Consider the following 19,298-nt stretch of genomic DNA (forward strand, 5'->3'; position numbering starts at 1 on the left):
CCAGCCATGAGCACCCTCCAAATACAGACAAGCTGTAATGTTAGATCCATATATGCTATAGTGGTTGGGTTATCAAAAGCACATATCCATGATGAGAATCAGGTTTGATTATCTTCTTATTGAATTAAAAACTGCACTCGCAATGCACACAACACATACAAAGGGCAGCATCACAATTGAAGAGTTACCCAAAATTCATCCACTATCAATTAGCCAAACTATCACACTAATGTATTTGATTTTTATACATAGCGCAGCATCACAATTGCATAAATTCGATTTGTATATTGTTACAAGTATATACCTTGTGATGAGCAAAATCAATGTGGGAAGGATTAAATACATTCTCCATGAGGGTATCATAGCCATAGAACAGATCGCACTGAATTGTCACCGACGAAAACTTAGGTTTATCAAAGTCATTGGGCAGCGTACATAACAAAACAATTTTTTTAAAACATTCATCACATTGCAGTGATTTTTATTTTATTTTTTCAATTTGCAGTGAATTTTGTATTCATCAACTTTAATTTCATCATGAATCCACATCCTTAACTTAATGAAATCAAATCAAAATAATTGGAAGCAGATTGCAGATATGAACATAATCAAACACCTCGGAGGCTTGGTAGTTTGTGCTCTTTCCCATCCATTCTCATCCGGCCAAACAAAGAGTAGACCTTGTGACTGCATGGTAGAGAACTTCGTAACGCATGCTCTTGAAGACTTAACAGCACGAGCTTCAGGACCTTCAGATGAAGCCTGAGGGATCCTTGCACAAGATCCACAGCCATCAAATGACCAACCATGGTATGAACACTGCAAGTTGCCACCTTCATCAATCCGCCCTTCCTACAAACCATATGAACTCATCAAGATTGCGAAAAGACATAAAGAACCCAATCCTTCCCAATTCCTCACTTCTTCATGGAAAATTTACAAGATATAAAGAAATAGAGCATGTTACAACTTTAGTTTACAGATAAGGGCGAGAGGCGGTGGGGGCATTTGTCGTCGAAAGCGACCCATTCACAAGCAAACCTGTCGAACCAAAGCACGAGATCTCGACCCAAAAGCTGAAACGGGGTAGGGAGCAGAGGGTCCAAATCTTTGATCAAAGAAACCGGGTACCAGTGATCCCTCCAAGCGAACTTAGCATTGGACAAGCCGTGCTCATCCTAAACTCCATACCCTTTCAAATAACTAAGGGCTTGCGGAGAAGAACGACGGGCTGAAGAAAAGGGCTTGTGGGTTGAAGAAGAAATGGGCGATGGAGAGAAGGGGATGAAGATAGAAAAAGGTTTCGAGAAAAAGAAAGAAAAGAAGGAGGCAGAAGCGTTTCGGGAGAAAGAAAGAAAGAAAAAAGGAAAAAAAAAAAAAAAAAAAGAGAAATGAAGTGTTTTAGGGACGAAGACAACGAAAAACGGAGGGAAGGATAGAGCGGCAAGTACTTGAAAATGATAAAATATCACTTTGCTCTTTGTATAGTCGCTGGCCAAACATGGAGAGCTGCTAAGAATTACTGTATCAGTTATGTCAAGCTTTTCAAGTTTAGCTAGACCAATGCAGATGAATTTACTCAGATTTGCTTTTATTTTAGACTTACATTAGACAATGGCGAGGCCATTGCCAATGCTCTAATAAGTGTGAGAAGTTTATAACGTTCTTAGATTGAGATTTTCTTCATCTTTTCCTCTCAACATTTAGGTTCATTTCTTATGTATTTATGGTTTGTTAGGATTTATATCACCAGTAATGTTATACGAATAATCTTTTTCAAATTCTTTTTAAAATTATGTTTTAAATTGAAAGTATTTATGTAAAACAATGTCACTTATATAGGTATTTTATAAAAAAAAAAATACTCATTATTTAAAACATAACTAGATAAAAAATTATGAAAATAAAATAATGTTATATACAATTATAGAATGCACAAACACCGTACAACCACTTTAAAAAAATAAAATCAATTATTAAAAAATTAATTTTTTTCTAATATCACATTTATTTACTTTTTTTCAAAATAATTATACATAACACTCACGCATACTTATAACTATCATTTCTATTACATCCATTGTCCATTTATAACCATTTTCCTAAAAGAAGGGGAAAACAAACAAGTAACCTCACTCAGTATAATATCCAAACACGCCGCTATTTTCTATTTTTGGTCATCAGATGATCAACAAATGGTAATTAAAAAATGGCATAATTCACAGACCTGAACAGCCGCCAGCACGCCAAAAGCGAAATAATTTTCTGGGAATGCATCTGGGGCCCATTTCTGCATGCACAAGCCTAGAATTTGCTACGAGGAAGCCAACTTTCAGATTTCATTGCCAATGATGCAACATCCAATTGCAAGGATTCTTTGCCTTTTTCCCTGAGCAAATTCTAAGGGCTTGTTCAAACAGTCACATACACTAACATATTCATCGGTACATGGAAGCTAAACATAGTGCGGCGAAATATATAATGGAGAAATTAACTTTTAAAAATCACTCGTTTTGTACGAAAATATTTTCTTATTTTCCTTCTCTTACATCAAAACAAACGCAGCCAAATTTCTCGACTTTTCCTTGTTCCAAGGCAGCAAGACATTAATAAGACAGGCAAGTCAAGATTTGGGGATCATCTAGAGTATCTTGAGATTTCTGTTAAAAAAAATCCACAACTAATTATATGAAACCCAACAATCGAGTCATCCTAGTGGATAAGAAATCTTATTTAGTCCTCTTTTCCTTGTCTGAAATATGGATCTTTGCTTGAAATAGAGCTAGCCTTCCGCCTGCCAAAAAGGGTAAATTGCAATCATTAGAACACTTCTACACATCAATGACTGATGATCAAAGTAGACAAAAGAAAGAAGACAGCAGAAGCACGTTCATTTTCCTCTCTAAGTGCCAGCGTAGTCAAGTAGCCCAAACAAATGTTTTATGTGCCAACTGATGACCTTATTCATCAGATCAAATCCCAAAAACCCTTCATTGCTGTTGCCATTGCCAACCCCACCCCAAATAAGCTGATAGCTGGAGAATATGTACCATTTTGCCATTAACTCCCCATCCTGGGAGACAGCTTGTAGCAACATGCCAAAAGCTCCCCAAAAATTTGGGAGAAAAAACAAATCATCTGTTTATTGAAGTAGGAAAGCAGCAGAGAAAGAACTTTAGGCCTGCTAGTATTTATTTGGCAGCAGAGACTTGCAGGGTTTTGGGATAGTTACTGCTAGGTTTCGGTGGCAAAAGGCCTAGAAGATAGTAAAACAATTCTGATTATGCAAGGAAAGTTTAAGATTTGGAAGTCAAACAAAGAGAAACTTATGGTTTGGATACCCAGTTCCTTCAGTGAGCAATAATATTTTAGTATTTTGTGATTGTATGAGCTATTTAATAGATGCATGGTTTAGAGTTTCAAATATGATAAAATATACCAGCAACACCTGTGGTTTGGGTTGATTCTGTTGGCACGCCTTGGTACTCAATTTTTCCAATCACACCTCGTGGTGAACTCGTAATCATTAACTCCGCTTCCTACCAACATTGATCAATTTCACATCTCCGAATCATGTAAAACCTAGTTTAACTACCAACTGACAAGTATAAGGGTTCCCCTGGTACTGAGTCCACAAGAATAGATTATAGAATGCCTTTGGCACCAGATCAGACAACGTTGCCAGGGCGTTATGAATCTCGATGAAATACTAGCCATTCACAGGTAAGCAGATTTAATACCAATTGGATTCTTCTAGAGTTGTTGAAGGACTTGCTTGGTGGCTTAGGGGTGGTCGTGAATTGGCGGTTTTGGATACTGGGTATGCTGATTCTTTGGATTATGTGCATGGACAGGTCGCAAGCATGAGCAGCTGAGTTTTTGTTTCAGGTGTTCTTTGGGTGCAGTCAAGCACACGGTGGCGGTGCATGATCTAGCCAGATTTAAATGACCGCAGCAAATTTACGGTCTTTGGATGAAGAGGAATGCACATCTAAACTTGTGCACGTATTTTGTTTAGGTATATTTCATTTAGGTATGGACCTAAATGGGGTAACTAAAAATGTTAGCGATTTAAAGAGAGATGGAAATGGTTGATTAGAACAAAATGATACTTGGGTTTTAGGGAAATAAAATGTACAAATTCAAATCAGTCTTGAATAGCATGTGATGAGAAAATTCCTGGAAAACTCTAAAGAACAGTGAGGAGAACGGATAGATTAACATGAGAATCACATCTAAGGTTTCTTGACACCATACCTTGGATAGAAACATCTTACACAGTTCTCAAAGTGACATTATGATTAACTCTGAAATTGATTGCAAAAGTTGACAATGTCAAGGTCCCAAGATGTTGGGCTAAGGAGCAGAACATGAATCAGAGCCCACGTTATTTGCTGGAAATCTAAAAAAAAAAAAAAAAACCTACGCATCACAACAAAATGGATAAAAACTGCATCCTACTGTTCTGAAACTCGAGCTCCAGGCCACTAAAAAATTCTATAAAAATTGTTCCCTTCGATTCATAGAATTATATTCATATTCATAAGCAACCATTACTCCAACTGAAGTTGACTTGGAAAACTCGACCCAAATTAAAAGAAGCTAAAAAGAATCAAATAACAAGATACGATCAAAATAGACACCAGCCCGTAGCTATAGTGCTCCAACTCTGCCCCCCCCCCCCCCAAAAAAAAAAAAAAAAAAAAACAAAAGGGAAAAAGACCAATTTCAAACAACCATTTGTAGATAATATCTGTGTTTAAGTTTGCTTGTCCCGAAGCTTCTCGCAAGTCACGCCGGGAAATATACTTTCTTTCTTCTTCTTCTTTTTTTTTTCCCGAGCATCAGGAATCGTAATTCGGTCTAGCGAAAAACTAAAGATAGAGTTTACAATCAGCTCATAAAGATGGAGTTAGACCAGTCGAAGTGAGCAATTACCTGACCGGAATCCGATTTCGGATAAGGGATAGTTGGCTCGAGGTTCAACACTCTGGCTTCCAAAGCATCAAATTTCTGCTTCGTCTGCAAGAGAATAACGAAGCTATTTAAAGTCACAATATACTTGAAGCTTTTGGAGTTGAGAAAATGTGAATATGCAAATATTTTCGTTTCAAAGAGGTCACAGACATCGGAAAAGAGAGCGTGTCGATCGGTCAACAAATCTCTCCAAATCAATTGGGAAATCGCAGCTCCTACCACAGAAAACCCTACGCCGAACCATAGCACTCGAGTCCTTAGCATCATCTACTCACTCTTCCCCCTCCCTCTCGTTTTTTTTTTCAGAGCCTCGAGTTCTAAAGTAATGCGATCAAATTAATAGCTTAATATATTTTAAGAGTTAGTGAGGTACACTAACTCCATTTTTATCTTTCAAACTTCATTTAAATCTGTAAACTAACTTTGGACAAAAATTCTATTTTATTTTAAAGTCGTCAGCGTTTATATGTATAATTTAATTTAAAAATTTAAGTCTTATTATTTTGAATAATATTTTTATATATTAATTTAATAATAAAATTTTATCTATAGATATCAGATGTTATCATCTTAACATGTAGTTTACTGTTTTCGGGCATAGATATAATTATCATAAAATCTATTACCAAGGATCTCTCTTGTTTTTAATTTATATATATATATTTATTGTTTATGTCAAAACATGGATGCACAAATAAAAATCACATCAATTCTTTACAATAGAAAATCCCATTCCACCCACACGGAATTGTTACATACTCCACTCCTAATATTATCTAAGTGCAGTTTAAATAATGAGTTAAGATGAAATGAATTAATATGAAAGTTAAAAATTAAATAAAATATTATTATTATTTTAAAATTTGAAAAAATTAAATTATTTATTATATTTTATATAAAAATTTTAAAAAATTATAATGATGAGATGAGACGAAATATTTTTACTATTTAAACAGAGTAGTAATTCATAAAAAAATTAATATTATTAAAAACAAAAGAATCATAATCAAATATATAGAGGTGGGGGATGGGGCCGTTTGGCCCCACCTGGCCGGAGCGGGGGCTTAGCCCGCCAGATGTGGGTTGCAAGGCATCCATCTAGATGTTAAATACATGCGATAATAGAGTCCGAATAGCCCACTCAGGATATATCATGTTCAACCCGCATCTGTAATATATATAATAGACTTGTAATAAAAGAAACCACTTTATTTTGGATATCCCAAAAACGGCATCGTATCAAAACATAATTTTATCTGTAAATAAAAATCTTCTCTCACCTCTTATTTCTCTCATTCCCAGCACTAGCATTTGACTCATTAAATTTATCTTTAAAATTTGATTAAAAATACATATTTTTTATAAATAAAAAACCTTCATATTTATAATTCTACATTGGATTAGCCATTAGATTTATCAAAATAATAATATAATATTATTTTTTTAATAATAATATTTTTAATTTTTTTCTTCATATTTTGTAATTATACTAACCATATGGACATTAACTATTTAATTTAGTACTTAAATAATTGATTTCCAACTAATTTAAAATAAAATAAAATAAAATCATTATCTATTAAAATTAGAATAAAATATTAGTTTGAATGTGAAATAGTAGATCTTCAAATTTAAAGAAGAGCAATAATTATTATAACTCAAAATTTTCCAAATACTTATTTGATAAATCTAATATAGGTTTATTTTAAATAAATTCATTAAAATTTGAAAATGTATTAGCTTTTGATGAAGCCAATACTAATGCTCTTAGAGGCCACTCCTTTTGCTCCCATTCCCCTATTCTCTTATTCCCCCTCTATTCCCCTGTTTTATTCTCTTAATGACCACCATCCTCTCATCTCTCTCATTTATTTTCTCATCTCTCTTCCTTTCTCTTCCTTCTCTCGGCCAACAAAGAACTTCTTTCCATTGTCATGGGTCATGCTAGAGTTAGAACTCCAAGAGCTGGGAGTTATGACTTTTATGGTTATCAGTTGCAATTGTGGATGACGTTGTGACGGATCTGTGAATTTAATGGCCCACGACCATGATCACTGGCCATATAGATCAGCTCATAGATCTATGAAGATTTGTTCACATATCTATAATTCTATATGACTCATGATCGTGGTCGTGCCTTGTGTATCTATGCATTTTTCAAGGTTTGTTTTTTTTATCTATAAGTTTCTTTGGTTTTTGTTTGGATTTGTAATACTTTCTACGATTTTTTAGAAGTTTTTTTTGTAAACTTTGTACTATGTAAGATTTGAATTATAGAATCTATAATGCAGTGTTGGACGGAGGGATAGACAAATTAGGGTCTAATTCACTTATTGACATCAAAACAGAGGCACTCACCCATTGGGGTGTTGCGGGGGTTTGGGGGCCCAAACCGTTCCCCCTTTCCCTGCCCATGTGGCGGTTGGGGGGCAAGATAGGGGCACCGTATGAATGTGTGTGGGTAGCACCTATACTAAATAAAATCTTAGAGTATGTAGGTCTCATACATTCTATTTTTAAAAAAAAGTGAAATTCATCAATGAAAAAATAAAAATTTTATGTGAATCACATATTTACTTATTTTTTTCAAAAGGATATGTGAAATTCACACATTTTAAAAACTGAATATAAGGTCTCGTTTAATTATGAAATTCAGATTAGATGAGATGATATATTTTGTTGAAAGTGGAATAAAATATTATTATAATATTACTTTTTAATATTATATTTTACGTAAAAAATTTAAAAAATTATACTGATTACATAAGATCGCATGGTAACCAAACAATTCCTAAATATCAATTTTCTTTTTTAAGTCCAAACATGGAATAAAAAAAGAGTAAAAACTCCAAGAAGTCGTTGCCAAAATGAACAAGCTGGCACGCAACTGGATTGAAAAGGACAGCTGTTTTCTAGATCCTTCATTTCTAGTTTGAACGCTGACTATAAAGATGGGTTTGTGAGAGTAAAGAACTTTATATGGATAGGTCGTAATTATGCTTTATCGTAAGATTTAATTTATGGTACAATATTATTTTATGATAGAAAGCCTTATCCACCTTATTATAATTTGCAAGTATTTAACGAATCTTCTAAATTAGTCTCCCAGTGTCATAATGGCATAAGCATTCGCCCTCACCCATCTCACGAAGATGGGCTGATTGGGTTGGCAATTCTGCCCCTCTCCATAATAAAATGGTCAACAATTATTTAAATAATTATAAATAATTATTTAAATGATTTTAAAATTATTTCATCTGTCTCTATTTCTCCTCTAAAATATCTGATAGATATGGAAAAAAACAGAGGAGAGAAAATAACAAATCTCACGTATCTCTGTCTCTCTCTCTACTGTACAAATATATTAAAAAATAATATTTATTGTACAAAGTGACTCTATCGTCTCATCCGCTTCCTCGCTTCCCCATCGCCTCTCCTTTTCTTCACTTGTGAAAGCTTCGCCGGAAACCACCTGTCACCCGGCGGAGCAACTCAATCGACCTCAGAAACCACCACCCATGTCCACTTCTTCAGTGTCCTCAATTCCCTTACTCTCGCTCCCTTGCAAGCCAAAACTGCCACTCGCTGTTTCGGTAAGACCAGCCTTTTCATCTTCTGCTTTTACTTCGTTTTGTTGCTCTTCGATTCCCAAGGCTCCCAATGGGTTCAGAAACAGGACGGCGAAGCTTTCTATATTCGCGTGCTCGACGTCGCCTTTTATAGGAAGAGTGGGGCTGCAGTGGCGAGAGGGGAACGTGTCGTTGCTGTCGTTTGGGATAAACCCGAATGCAATATCGGAAGTTGGGAAGAAGAGCGATTCGTCGCAGGCTCTGTCCGCAATGCTTCCCTTTGTGGTTGCTGCCACTGCGATTGCCGCTCTTGCTCAGCCTTCCACTTTTACTTGGTGGGTCTTTTGGGTTTATGAAGTTTCCAAATTCTGCATGTGGCTTTCTTTGATGTATGAAAGTTTGCTTTCGGCATGAACTACTTAATTAATTGCATTGAATATTTCTGACACGTATTTAATTATTAGTTATGTCCTTGTAGTACCTCATAAGTCATTTAATAAAGAAAAAGGTATTACTTCATAATATTTTCTCCTGATCTTCTTATTATCAGCCTTTTGACTTTTTCTGATCTTTTTTTTGGAAAAAGAAAGAGGTGGCGATTGCTTCTCAAAGCTGAAAATACCAATTAGTTGTAATCTTGTAGATAGAAGACCGTGGAAACTGCATACCAGAATTTGGGATTGCATATGTTTGATTTAAGGTTTATTAGGAGTACTCTTACTTCCCAAATCTTCTAGTTTCTTGTCAGCACATGTTATGGCCAAACAAGCCGTGCTTTGGTCAAGATTTCCATGAAGAATGTGTAATCCTTCCCAAATTATAATTGTATTTAGATGCCTTTTGACAACTAAAGGAACTCGGAACTCTGAACTTCTGCAGGGTATCTAAGGAACTCTATGCTCCTGCTCTTGGTGGGATCATGTTATCTATTGGAATCCGACTTTCCATCAATGATTTTGCTCTTGCATTTAAAAGGTACAATCTTGTTTTAACGTTCTTATACACACACACACACACGCGTATCTGAAATTAAGGTATTCCAATCCTTTTTGAGATTTTGAATTTGCTTCCAATTTCCTTCAGTTTTATTCTGTTGCAGGCCTATACCATTGTCTATTGGGTTCATTGCACAGTATGTGCTGAAGCCGGCCCTTGGAGTGTTAATTGCAAGAGCCTTTGGCATGTCTCGGATATTCTATGCAGGTTTTGTCCTCATGTCTTGTGTTGCAGGGGCTCAGCTGTCTAGCTATGCCAGTTTTTTGAGCAAAGGGGATGTGGCCTTGAGCATTCTCCTAACCAGCTCTACCACCATTGCATCAGTGCTTGTTACACCTTTACTAACCGGCCTTCTACTTGGATCTGTTGTTCCGGTTGATGCTGTAGCCATGTCGAAGTCAATATTGCAGGTAAGAAGAACACTGCATTAAGTGAGCAAAAGTGGATTCACAGACATAATAACCCATTTGATTCTAGTAATAATTTTGTTTTGGCAATTTTCATCAGGTCGTTCTTGTTCCTGTCACTCTTGGCCTTCTGCTCAATACTTATGCAAAACCAGTTGTGAATGTCCTTGGACCATTGATGCCATTTGTTGCGATGATTTGCACTTCCATATGCATCGGCAGCCCCCTTGCTATAAACCGTAGCCAAATTCTGTCAACAGAGGGTCTCCGATTGGTTTTACCAGTATTGACATTTCATGTCGTCGCCTTTACTGTGGGATATTTGGTTTCTAAAATTCCGGCTTTGAGGTAAAGTCATCCTACCTCAAAGATCTTCTTGCTTTGATGCTGATGCATCCCCAAAGTTCATTCTTGAATTGTTTACTTTCATAGGAGCAAACATCACAAGAGTTAACGTTGAAAGGGCAATGTCGTGAATATTGGAGATGTAAAGAGCCAACCCCCTTCCTTGCTCTTGTATTTGTGCTTGTGCATCTCCATCATTGAATATTTTTTCATAAGCAATTAACATGATCACATAGAGAATCGATTGGTTAGAATCAAATATCTGAGTAACTAAAGAATATATCCACACTAAAACCCATTGCAAGCACCTACTAAAGAACACACATATTGGCCGTGCACAGTCACAGAAACAAGGCTTGCGTTAAGCATGTGGAGAATATTATAGGAACATATTTGAAGTTCCCCTCCTCCTGATCATGCTTTTTTTAGCACTTCATAACACAAATTGTTGTCTGATTCATTGGAGTATAATAGTGTATAAGTTCTGGGGTTTGATTTTCTGAGTTTGAAAAGTGATAATCCTTGTTCTTTCTATCTTTGCTAGTTGTGATGTCCATTACTCACTTTTCGTCATATTTTCTTTCAAATTACTTCCCTATCTCCCTTTCTCATTTTTCTTACCTGTTGTTTCTTTCTTTTTTTCCTTTTTTGTAAACTTCCCATACCGCTAAAAGTCATTATCTTTGAAAGATTTTTAGGTTTGTAATCATAGCCTCAGCTTTTAGAACCTTGCATGCATTCGTAATTCTTTAATGTGATATTTGTGGTTCCTGAGCCTCCACTCTGTTACTTGCGTGCTTTTGTAGTTATTTAATGTCTTGCATTTATGGCCCATCTAAGTTTTCAGTCATTTAAAAAGCAATCCAAAATTGTTTTATTATTGTTTTTGTAATGAAGTACGATGCCAAAGCCAGTTGTTAACAGATAGCAAGTATTGATATTATACTATGAAATCTTCTTATATTTCTAAGATATATTGTGGAACTCTTCCTCATTTCAAGGAGATGCTGATCTCAAAACATTTCTGGCTGTTGGGCTTGGAACCCTTCTGGAAACTTCTATTCATGTTGATCTTGCATCGGTTTACAGCGTAGTTGTAGAAGTTAAGTTGGACAATAGCATTTATACTACCTTTTGAAAGCTAATTCAACGAGGAACCCTTATCCTCATTAGCTGTCACCGCCTCTCTCACCTTTCATGACTTTGAAACACCCTCCAAAAGGGTGGACGTACTAGATATAACCCCATGTCAAATTCGGTGGAGAGACCAACTGTGCTAACATCTCCTAAATGCCACTGCAGCCCCCCGCCCCCCCTTCTTTTTTTTTTCACTTTTTGCTTGTCCAATCAAAAGAACTGCTGTTGTTGTTTTTATTTTTATTTTTTATTTTAACTCTTGGCAAACTATTCTATTCCTCCAACTTTCCTTGCTCCTTTCTCATTGACATGAGATAAAACCCTTACTCCCATATCACATCTGACTTTTGTAAATGCTTGAATGGAAAGTGACCTGGCACACAGGCTTGCATTTTGACTTTAGGACTATTTCACTTGCAGACAATAACATGACGTTTTTTGTCACAGGCAAGAAGAAGAAGTCAGCAGGACGATTTCATTATGCACTGGAATGCAAAGTTCCACCCTGGCAGGGCTCCTTGCAACCCAATTCCTTGGGAGCAGTCAAGCAGTTCCACCGGCATGTTCGGTAGTTGCCATGGCTATAATGGGCCTTTTTCTTGCCTCTTTCTGGGGCAGTGGATCTCGAATCAGAGACCTGCCTTCCAAGCTAATGCCACAAGGTGGTTCTACCGTTGAGGTGTAATGACACAACCGGTCAGAGCAAGTTCGAGGTATAGATGGAACTAACCTCAAAACATGCAGGTGGTCAGGGGTACTGATGGATGGTTCTTCAACAATCCAAAGTGCAAAAGAAGGGCTTGTGATGTCATGTTTGAACATCAGAAGCAGGTTGTGTGGCAATATTCTATGGAGAGGATAGGAGCTATACGTTTTCATCTCAATAGCGGGGGAACCATGGTGGCGTATAGTTGTAAAGTTAGAAGAGCTCTTTCTACTAGCTCCAACTAATAGATGTTGCTGTACATAAACCCTATAAAATATAATTGAGAAAAGAAAATATATAATTGATGCAAATGGTCAAATGAAGTATCCTACAGATTCTCTCTCTCTCTCTCTCTCTCTCTCTCTCTCTCTCTCACAAGCGCACACATAAGCGCGCATGGTTGAGCTCGATGAGACTCGCCGGTGCGTCACCATGTGTGTATGCGTGCATGCTCGTTTAAGGTTAACTTGTACTTCAATACCAAGAGCATAAAAGGAAGAGATCTCTCTATTTTAATTGAGGAGGGGTTCACGTCTAAGATTTTAAAAGATTATGCAATCAAGTTTATAAATGAAAAAGTCATAAATCAGCTCCTTCCATCAATTTATAGGTGGTCAGTCGGTGGAAATCTCAAATCGCCATGGAACACGAAGTCGCGAGTTTGACTGGATAGGCAACCAAAAATTATATAAAAATGTGTAAAACTAAAATATTAAAAGGACCATGGCAAACATTCCTCTATTCCTTTGTTTTCGCATTTCAGAAAATGCCTTTATTATAAAAAAAGAAAAAAATGAAATTAAAAAAATGTAAAATATTAATTTTTTTCTTTGTAGAATTCATTTTTATATTGAAACATGGACTGCCTAGATTTGCTTTAAACAAAACGAAAGTATTCCCCTGTAAAACAACCACAAAAGCAGAACTATTTCGCTTTGTCCACCCGTCTCTGTCAGACTTTTTTCTCCCTTTCTTCCTTCCAACAAATCCTAAATAAACAACAGCAAACTTAACCCAACAATCTCTCTCTGAAAAACATAAACCCTAACAAGCAACGTTAATAACAACAGCATTTCCAAGATTTACCCATGGACGAGTATTTCTCTATTTCTTTCTTCCTCTTAAGTTAGATTCTGTTTAGACCCATATCTGCAATTTCGTTCTGATTTAAACCCATTATAGAATTTCATCTCTAAAATTAAAACCCACCAAACCCATATTTTCAAATATGTTTTGATTTTCCTGAATTCGTTTTGCAGATCTGAGTGGTCAGTCCAGAGAGCAGCATCAGCCTCTACGGCAACGGCGACGACGACGACTACGAGCGTGCACGTGACCGCCCTGGACGGCCTTGTCAACGTGAACTCCCTCTTCACCATCGCTGTCTTCGTGGGGCTCTCCCTCACCACCCCTGGCCAGCGCAGCCTCGAGAACAAACAGGCCTGTGACGCCGATCCCGACGTTGCCAGGAAGCTCCTCGTCTTCGAGGTCGTCTCCTTCAGCTTCTTCCTCTTCTCTTCCCTCGTCGCCCAGGGCCTCAAGCTTGCCATCAACCTGCTCAACAGCAAGGACGTCAACGAGGCTTTCCGCGCCCACATCAACTTCAAGATCCTCAGGCTTGGAATGATGGCCTCCGCCGTGGGCTCCGTCATGGGCTGCTTGTTCCTCATGCTCTCCATGGTCAATGTTATCGAGATCCGACTGGGGATGTTGTCGTGCGGGAGTAAATCCACTGTCCATGCCGTCGCCGCATTGCTTATCTTGGTTTCCTCTGCCCTTTTGGTTTATATTTCTACTGCCATATATGCCTTTATGCAGTAATTTTGGTTGTAAAAAAAAAAAAAAAACTATCCGTAAGAGTTGTACTTTTCTTTTCATCAATCTCCATAATGCAACCTTGTTCGATGTTAAAGAGTAATTCCTCATTGATTAATCAATGGAGTACGTTTTGTCTAATACAGAAGAATGTTTGCCTGAGCTGGATTCTTAATTGGGTAATGAGTTGTGGTTTGGAATTTTCATCTAATTGAGATTCTTTCGAAATTCCCATTATCTTGATTTGGTGCAATTAACTAACTGATCAATGTTTGTTGTCACCCATGGCCAATTTGAGATTTTGTTGAATTCTGAATTAATGTGAGAAGTTCGTACGAAAATCAGCTGAAATCAATTCGTCTTTCCCTCATCAATTTGAGAGGGATTGGTTTTAGATGAAATTATTTTTATTTTTATTTTTTTGTCTCTAGTGTAGGATTTAGGAATCTCTTGGTTGAATTCTGAATCACTGTGAGAAGTTCAGAGGAAAGTCAGCTGAAATCAATAATGCCTCGTTTGGTTACGCAAATGAAATGAGATGAGAAATTTGTGAATAACAATAAGATAATTTATGAATAGTAGTGAAATAATTTGAGTTAAGATATTTTATGAGATTTTAGAAAAGAAGAGAGAAAAAGTTGATTAAAAAAATTATAAAATTAAAAGAGGGTTAGAATATAATTTTTTAATATTATTCTTGTTTTGAAATTTGAAAAGGTTGAATTATTTTTTATATTTTGTTTGGAATTTTAGGAAATTGTAATAATTAGATGAAAAAATTGAAAAGTTAAAAATGAAAAATGTGTGTTTAAATAATGTTTGGATGTTGAGGTGAGGTGAGGTGAGGTGAGGTGAGATGAGATGGTTTCAAGGGTTTGTGAAACAAAACCAGAGCTTAGAGTTTCCCTCATCAATTTGAGAGGGATTGGTTTTAGATGAATTTTTTTTTTTTGTCTCTAGTGTAGGATTTAGGAATCTCTTGGTTTATTTGGATATCAGCCGACTTCCTTATGTTTAGAGCTGCCTTGTGGTTTGGACCATAACAATGTAGGCTTTGCTCAATCATCGTGTGCTTAACCCAATGGGTGAGGTTAAGTTCAAGTTTTGCTGTAAGTTGGGGATAAATGCTGCAGCTAGAGCCAAAATATTAGGAATTTAGGCCATTGGATAGTTGGCTGACAAAATTTGGTTGAAACTTCTAATCTTTCTACAAATCTTATGGTTAGCACCTTGAAGTAGTGAAAGACTAGATAGTTAGTTTGCACTTTGAAGTAGTCATTGAACATGAACCATGTAACACCACATTTTCGTCTGGTGTCCCTTTCAACCTCAAGCTATTGGACACATAGTTGAGCTCCCGAAGTAGACCAGATAGATGGTACAGATTAATTTCTCTGCAAAATCGTTCCTGTTTTCAATTGAAGCAAGGGGAGGTTTTCCTTAACCCTTAATTCGTTACAGATTCACGAGATTGCTGGAATTGGTGACACTGCATTCTTGCCAGGTAGAAGAGTTGTTTTGTTTGCTTTTATTGTCCACTATATAATAATTTTATGGAATTCACTTATACCAGGACATGGGTGATGTGGCAGTAGCTGTGGGTTGAAAGAAGCCGTTTCAATGCGAGGGCATGAAGCCTGGAAGCGAAGAATGAGGTGGTTTACAATTGGATCCAAAGTGAAAAAACAAGCTACAGAAGGGTCAAGGCAACTCCAGGAGACCAGGGATGGTGTTTTTGTGGATAGAATTCAATGGCTTTGGGTAATAGAAGGGCGCGTCCCTTAACCTAAGACAAACCAGTCGGTAGGATCAAGGTCCTCCCCACCAAGCCTTTAAACAAGGATCTATGAAGGGTTATATAAATCTGAAAGTTAAAAAGGGACCAAAAATAATCTCCAAGTTGTAATTTCTACATGACTACAAAGTTTTATAAACCTCACACTCATGTTGCTTTGGACAGGAGAATTCCTCTTTGAATTATTCGAAATGCACTTGTGAAAAATTCTTTATTGAAAGCCTATACATCTCAAAATTAGTCAAGACTTTGCTTGAACTCACTGCCAATAAAAAAAAAAAGCTGATTTCTTAGATTTAACGCTTGCTTCCCTTCGTCGGGTTTTGATTACTTATATGCATCGCTATGCCATATATAATATATATGTTCAAGAGGATGGATATGGCTGGTAAGTACCCATCGCACAAGAACCATGAGGCCCTTCTTTCCTCACTTAAATGAGCAATCAAGAAATGGATAGCATTAGTTGGAGCAGAGAGTCATGTACAGCAGAAACTAGAAAGCAGATAAAAGCTAGTAACATCTCTCTTCCAGAAAATAAGGATATATAGCTTAGCAGCTGAAGACTGCCAGCAATAATTCCATCATCGAAAATATCTACATTGTCTCATATATAGAAAGGACTCCCAAGAAATTTCAAACCAGCTTTTCTTGAAAGGTAAGCCGAATACAGCATTTATAACATCTCTAATTTCCATACGACAAAACACACATCTCATACTCACAGCCCTTTTCTTTGCTCGGCTCCACACTTATCCCAACAGCATGGATGCTTTTAATTTACTATGATCTATGCCTTCTGCTTTGCACCAGGGAATTACAATAATTTTTCTTTGGAGAACAAAGAATAATTATATTCCTTAGCATAACATGACATGGCTATAGTATGTCTTTTAATCACAAATCATGAGTCCCTTTCCTAGTTAATGTATAAAAAGGAAGACATGGACTGCCTGAATTGGAGAAGAAAGTTGCGCCATACAATACAATTAAATGGATAGATCATCCAAAAAAAGGAGAATATAGCTTACATATGAAGACTGCCGCCACAAAATATCTGGCTTGTCTCATATATTGACTTAAAAAAATATCAGTCCCTTTAGCATTTTTATAGCCCCAGAGACATGTTCCAATTTTCCAGATACAAACAGACTTTGTTTATCTCCCTAAAACCTAAAAACCTTAATTGCCAGGGGCAAAAAGAAGAAGAAGCTAAGATCCCTTTGGTAGCATGTGAAACGTTATCATGTGGTCAAGATAGAACTCAGCTTTGCTTATAAAACAGAGGCAACCAGTGCAGTAAGTGTAAGCATAAACTCTCTGAGGGAAAGAAGTACAATATAGTTAAGAGCAATTTACTTATCAGCAACTAGTGCTCATGGCTACGGGGTCTCTCTCTCTCTCTCTCTCTCTCTCTCTCTCTCTCTCTCTCTCTCTCAGTTTAAAGCTATGTATTTTATTTCAATGGCATTTGACATGGATGTTATTTCTCTGAATTTGTTCTAGAAAGGGCGAGAAAGTTGACACAATAGAGATTCACCTCAGAGCATTGGCCGACCTTGTAAACGTAAACTCACTGTTCACAGTAGCGGTGTTCGTGGGTTTATCATTCGCCAACTCCGAAGTTCAAAGCCTGGAGGTTCGACCAGAATGCAATGCAGATTTCAAGATGTCCGAGAGACTGGTTGTGTACGAGGCTTTATCTTCAGTTTCTTCCTTCTGTCAAGCCTCGTAGCCACCACACTCAAGGTTCATCTCAACATCTTTTTTTTTTTGAGAAAAGTAAGAAGATATATTCAAAAGAATAGGCAAAATGCCACGTTCAGTACAAAGAATGTCCTACACTACGTAGGATCAAAAGAAGTAAGAAACTCATGTAAATTCTGGCCATTAAAACTAACAGCAATAGCCCAAGTACAGAGAGTTCTAAAAAAGAAGACTTTCAGCTCCTCCCTTGATCTCTCTTTGTCCTCGAATGTCCGCTCATTGCGTTCTTGCCACACACACCACATAATGCATATCGGGATCATCTTCCAAATTGCCTTAATCTGGGTGTTGCCCCTCAAACCTGTCCAGCTAGCAAGAACCGCCACAACTGATTCCGGCATAACCCAACCCAAGTCTAATCTACAGAAAACCTCGTTCCATAGCCCTCGAGCTACCTCACAGTGTAATAAAAGATGGTCAACAGATTCTCCCCCCTTCTTGCACATACAACACCAATCTGCGATGATCACCCTTCGTTTTCTCAAGTTATCCGTTGTGAGGATCTTGCCCAATGAAGCGGACCACACAAAGAATGCCGCTTTGAGAGGCGCCTTGTGTCTCCAAAGCTTTTTCCAAGGAAACTGTGAGGGTTGCCCTTGTGTTAGAGCCTTATAGAAAATACGGACTGAAAACATACCTTTTCCCGACGGTACCCACCACAACGAATCTAGAAGCTGAGCACTTGGTTTGGTTGAGTACAAAAGGCTGAAAAAGGCTTCAAAAGTATCCACTTCCCAATCTTGGGCAGCCCTGCTAAAGGTTCATCTCAACATCTATGGAAAGGAAGACTTCAAGAAACCCGTTTTGAAGACATACGGAAGCGTGATGTTGCTGTTGGCGGCGTGGGGATCGATTCTGGGATGGGTCTTTTTGGTGCTGTCGATGATTGATGTCATCCAGATTCGGATTGGGAAGTTGTCTTGTGGGAGCCGGAGCACGGTCCGCTCAGTGGCGTCTCTGGTTTCGATTGTTGGGCTTGCTTTCATAATCTACGTGCCTGCACTGATGCATGCCAATTTTGTTTCTATGACTCTTGAATCTGCTTGAACTTGAAGAAGACTAATGCGCAAATTCTGTTCTTATTTTTCTTCCCTTACATAAATTAGTAAGCTATGGCAACAACTTGTCAATGACGTTAAAAGAAATTGGAACTTGTGATAAGGTCGGGTTCCCTTTGGTTAGCCACTCCCCTTGTTCTTACCATCGACTTTCAACTTTGTATTTACTTTTCGATACATTAAAATGAAAAAAACATTTCCTCAAGTTCTTGTCTGTTCTTACCTGAACTTGAATGTCTCGGATGAGAGGTGGAATATGAAGTGTCCCATAAATAAAAGAAAAGAATAAACATATAAAATGCGTTCTACAACATTTATTGCTCTCAATGTGATTTTTCCAGATAGTATCAGATATTTAAAAAATATTATAGACCTATTTCTTCTGTTGATCTCTTCCCCCAGTTAAGATTCTCAAGTTTGTTTAAGAATTTAAAGAAATCTTAATCCTGCCATTTGAACATGTCAAGGTCAATAAATCCTAGAGGATAGATAAGATATGATGGCAGTTGATCGACATGTGCCATGGATTGTCTAAATAGTCAGAACATGGAAGAATATCCAGAAAGGCTGCTGATTCCATATCTGCTCCGAGAATAAACAGTTTTAATTCTTCCAATAGCGCTTAAAATGAAAATTAAAATTGGAGTTCTGGCTCTGAATTTCTTTTCTTTTTTGATCAGTGATCAAGAATTTTATTAATGATATAGATAAGTATGGCCCAAGTAG

At 37.1% G+C, this 19,298-nt stretch overlaps 5 protein-coding genes across 8 annotated transcripts; 3 read left to right on the forward strand and 2 right to left on the reverse strand.

Moving 5' to 3' along the window:
* Nucleotides 1-570: 570 nt before the first annotated feature.
* LOC122292227 (pheophorbide a oxygenase, chloroplastic-like) lies at nucleotides 571-2,296 on the reverse strand. The gene is made up of 3 exons (XM_043100466.1): nucleotides 2,228-2,296; nucleotides 981-1,178; nucleotides 571-852 (listed from the first exon to the last, which is right to left on the reverse strand). Exons 1-3 carry the CDS (start codon nucleotides 2,294-2,296, stop codon nucleotides 571-573), a joined length of 549 nt encoding a protein of 182 aa, XP_042956400.1.
* A 183-nt stretch (nucleotides 2,297-2,479) lies between these two features.
* Nucleotides 2,480-5,309, reverse strand: LOC122291250. 4 transcript variants are annotated; one of them, XM_043098908.1, is made up of 3 exons: nucleotides 5,128-5,309; nucleotides 4,939-5,022; nucleotides 2,480-2,794 (listed from the first exon to the last, which is right to left on the reverse strand). In XM_043098908.1, the coding sequence occupies exons 1-3, from the start codon at nucleotides 5,242-5,244 to the stop codon at nucleotides 2,783-2,785; spliced, it is 213 nt and encodes a 70-aa protein (XP_042954842.1). In that variant the 5' UTR covers nucleotides 5,245-5,309; the 3' UTR covers nucleotides 2,480-2,782. The 4 variants fall into 4 exon arrangements, with proteins under 4 accessions (XP_042954842.1, XP_042954839.1, XP_042954841.1 ...); XM_043098905.1 differs by lacking the exon at nucleotides 2,480-2,794 and adding an exon at nucleotides 2,802-3,539; XM_043098907.1 differs by lacking the exon at nucleotides 2,480-2,794 and adding an exon at nucleotides 3,546-4,402.
* Nucleotides 5,310-8,313: 3,004 nt separating this feature from the next.
* LOC122292061 (probable sodium/metabolite cotransporter BASS3, chloroplastic) lies at nucleotides 8,314-12,448 on the forward strand. Its single transcript, XM_043100256.1, has 5 exons — nucleotides 8,314-8,881; nucleotides 9,426-9,521; nucleotides 9,646-9,952; nucleotides 10,050-10,297; nucleotides 11,879-12,448. The coding sequence occupies exons 1-5, from the start codon at nucleotides 8,496-8,498 to the stop codon at nucleotides 12,114-12,116; spliced, it is 1,275 nt and encodes a 424-aa protein (XP_042956190.1). The 5' UTR covers nucleotides 8,314-8,495; the 3' UTR covers nucleotides 12,117-12,448.
* A 572-nt stretch (nucleotides 12,449-13,020) lies between these two features.
* LOC122292062 lies at nucleotides 13,021-14,114 on the forward strand. Its single transcript, XM_043100257.1, has 2 exons — nucleotides 13,021-13,233; nucleotides 13,397-14,114. Exons 1-2 carry the CDS (start codon nucleotides 13,226-13,228, stop codon nucleotides 13,956-13,958), a joined length of 570 nt encoding a protein of 189 aa, XP_042956191.1. The 5' UTR covers nucleotides 13,021-13,225; the 3' UTR covers nucleotides 13,959-14,114.
* Nucleotides 14,115-16,908: 2,794 nt separating this feature from the next.
* Nucleotides 16,909-18,764, forward strand: LOC122292228. The gene is made up of 4 exons (XM_043100467.1): nucleotides 16,909-17,136; nucleotides 17,254-17,478; nucleotides 18,015-18,097; nucleotides 18,194-18,764. The coding sequence occupies exons 1-4, from the start codon at nucleotides 17,126-17,128 to the stop codon at nucleotides 18,559-18,561; spliced, it is 687 nt and encodes a 228-aa protein (XP_042956401.1). The 5' UTR covers nucleotides 16,909-17,125; the 3' UTR covers nucleotides 18,562-18,764.
* The last annotated feature ends 534 nt before the right edge of the window (nucleotides 18,765-19,298 follow it).

The sequence above is a fragment of the Carya illinoinensis genome, chromosome 13 (genome assembly GCF_018687715.1).
Source record: "Carya illinoinensis cultivar Pawnee chromosome 13, C.illinoinensisPawnee_v1, whole genome shotgun sequence".
Taxonomy (NCBI): domain Eukaryota; kingdom Viridiplantae; phylum Streptophyta; class Magnoliopsida; order Fagales; family Juglandaceae; genus Carya; species Carya illinoinensis.

What these genes read in the sequence shown, in the direction of transcription:
- LOC122292227 (XM_043100466.1), bottom strand. Translation starts at nt 2,296, where the DNA reads ATGCAGAAATGGGCCCCAGATGCATTCCCAGAAAATTATTTCGCTTTT. An exon ending in GCGTGCTGGCGGCTGTTCAG is followed by an intron (nt 1,179 to 2,227) that starts GTCTGTGAATTA and finishes TATGGAGTTTAG; the next exon opens with GATGAGCACGGCTTGTCCAA. An exon ending in ACCGCCTCTCGCCCTTATCT is followed by an intron (nt 853 to 980) that starts GTAAACTAAAGT and finishes TATGGTTTGTAG; the next exon opens with GAAGGGCGGATTGATGAAGG.
- LOC122291250 (XM_043098905.1), bottom strand. Translation starts at nt 5,244, where the DNA reads ATGATGCTAAGGACTCGAGTGCTATGGTTCGGCGTAGGGTTTTCTGTG. An exon ending in GACACGCTCTCTTTTCCGAT is followed by an intron (nt 5,023 to 5,127) that starts GTCTGTGACCTC and finishes ATTCTCTTGCAG; the next exon opens with ACGAAGCAGAAATTTGATGC. An exon ending in CGAAATCGGATTCCGGTCAG is followed by an intron (nt 3,540 to 4,938) that starts GTAATTGCTCAC and finishes CAATGTTGGTAG; the next exon opens with GAAGCGGAGTTAATGATTAC.
- LOC122292061 (XM_043100256.1), top strand. Translation starts at nt 8,496, where the DNA reads ATGTCCACTTCTTCAGTGTCCTCAATTCCCTTACTCTCGCTCCCTTGC. An exon ending in TTTGCTCTTGCATTTAAAAG is followed by an intron (nt 9,522 to 9,645) that starts GTACAATCTTGT and finishes ATTCTGTTGCAG; the next exon opens with GCCTATACCATTGTCTATTG. An exon ending in TCTAAAATTCCGGCTTTGAG is followed by an intron (nt 10,298 to 11,878) that starts GTAAAGTCATCC and finishes TTTTTGTCACAG; the next exon opens with GCAAGAAGAAGAAGTCAGCA.
- LOC122292228 (XM_043100467.1), top strand. An exon ending in TCTTCCTTCTGTCAAGCCTC is followed by an intron (nt 17,479 to 18,014) that starts GTAGCCACCACA and finishes ATCCGTTGTGAG; the next exon opens with GATCTTGCCCAATGAAGCGG. An exon ending in AAGCTTTTTCCAAGGAAACT is followed by an intron (nt 18,098 to 18,193) that starts GTGAGGGTTGCC and finishes CTAGAAGCTGAG; the next exon opens with CACTTGGTTTGGTTGAGTAC.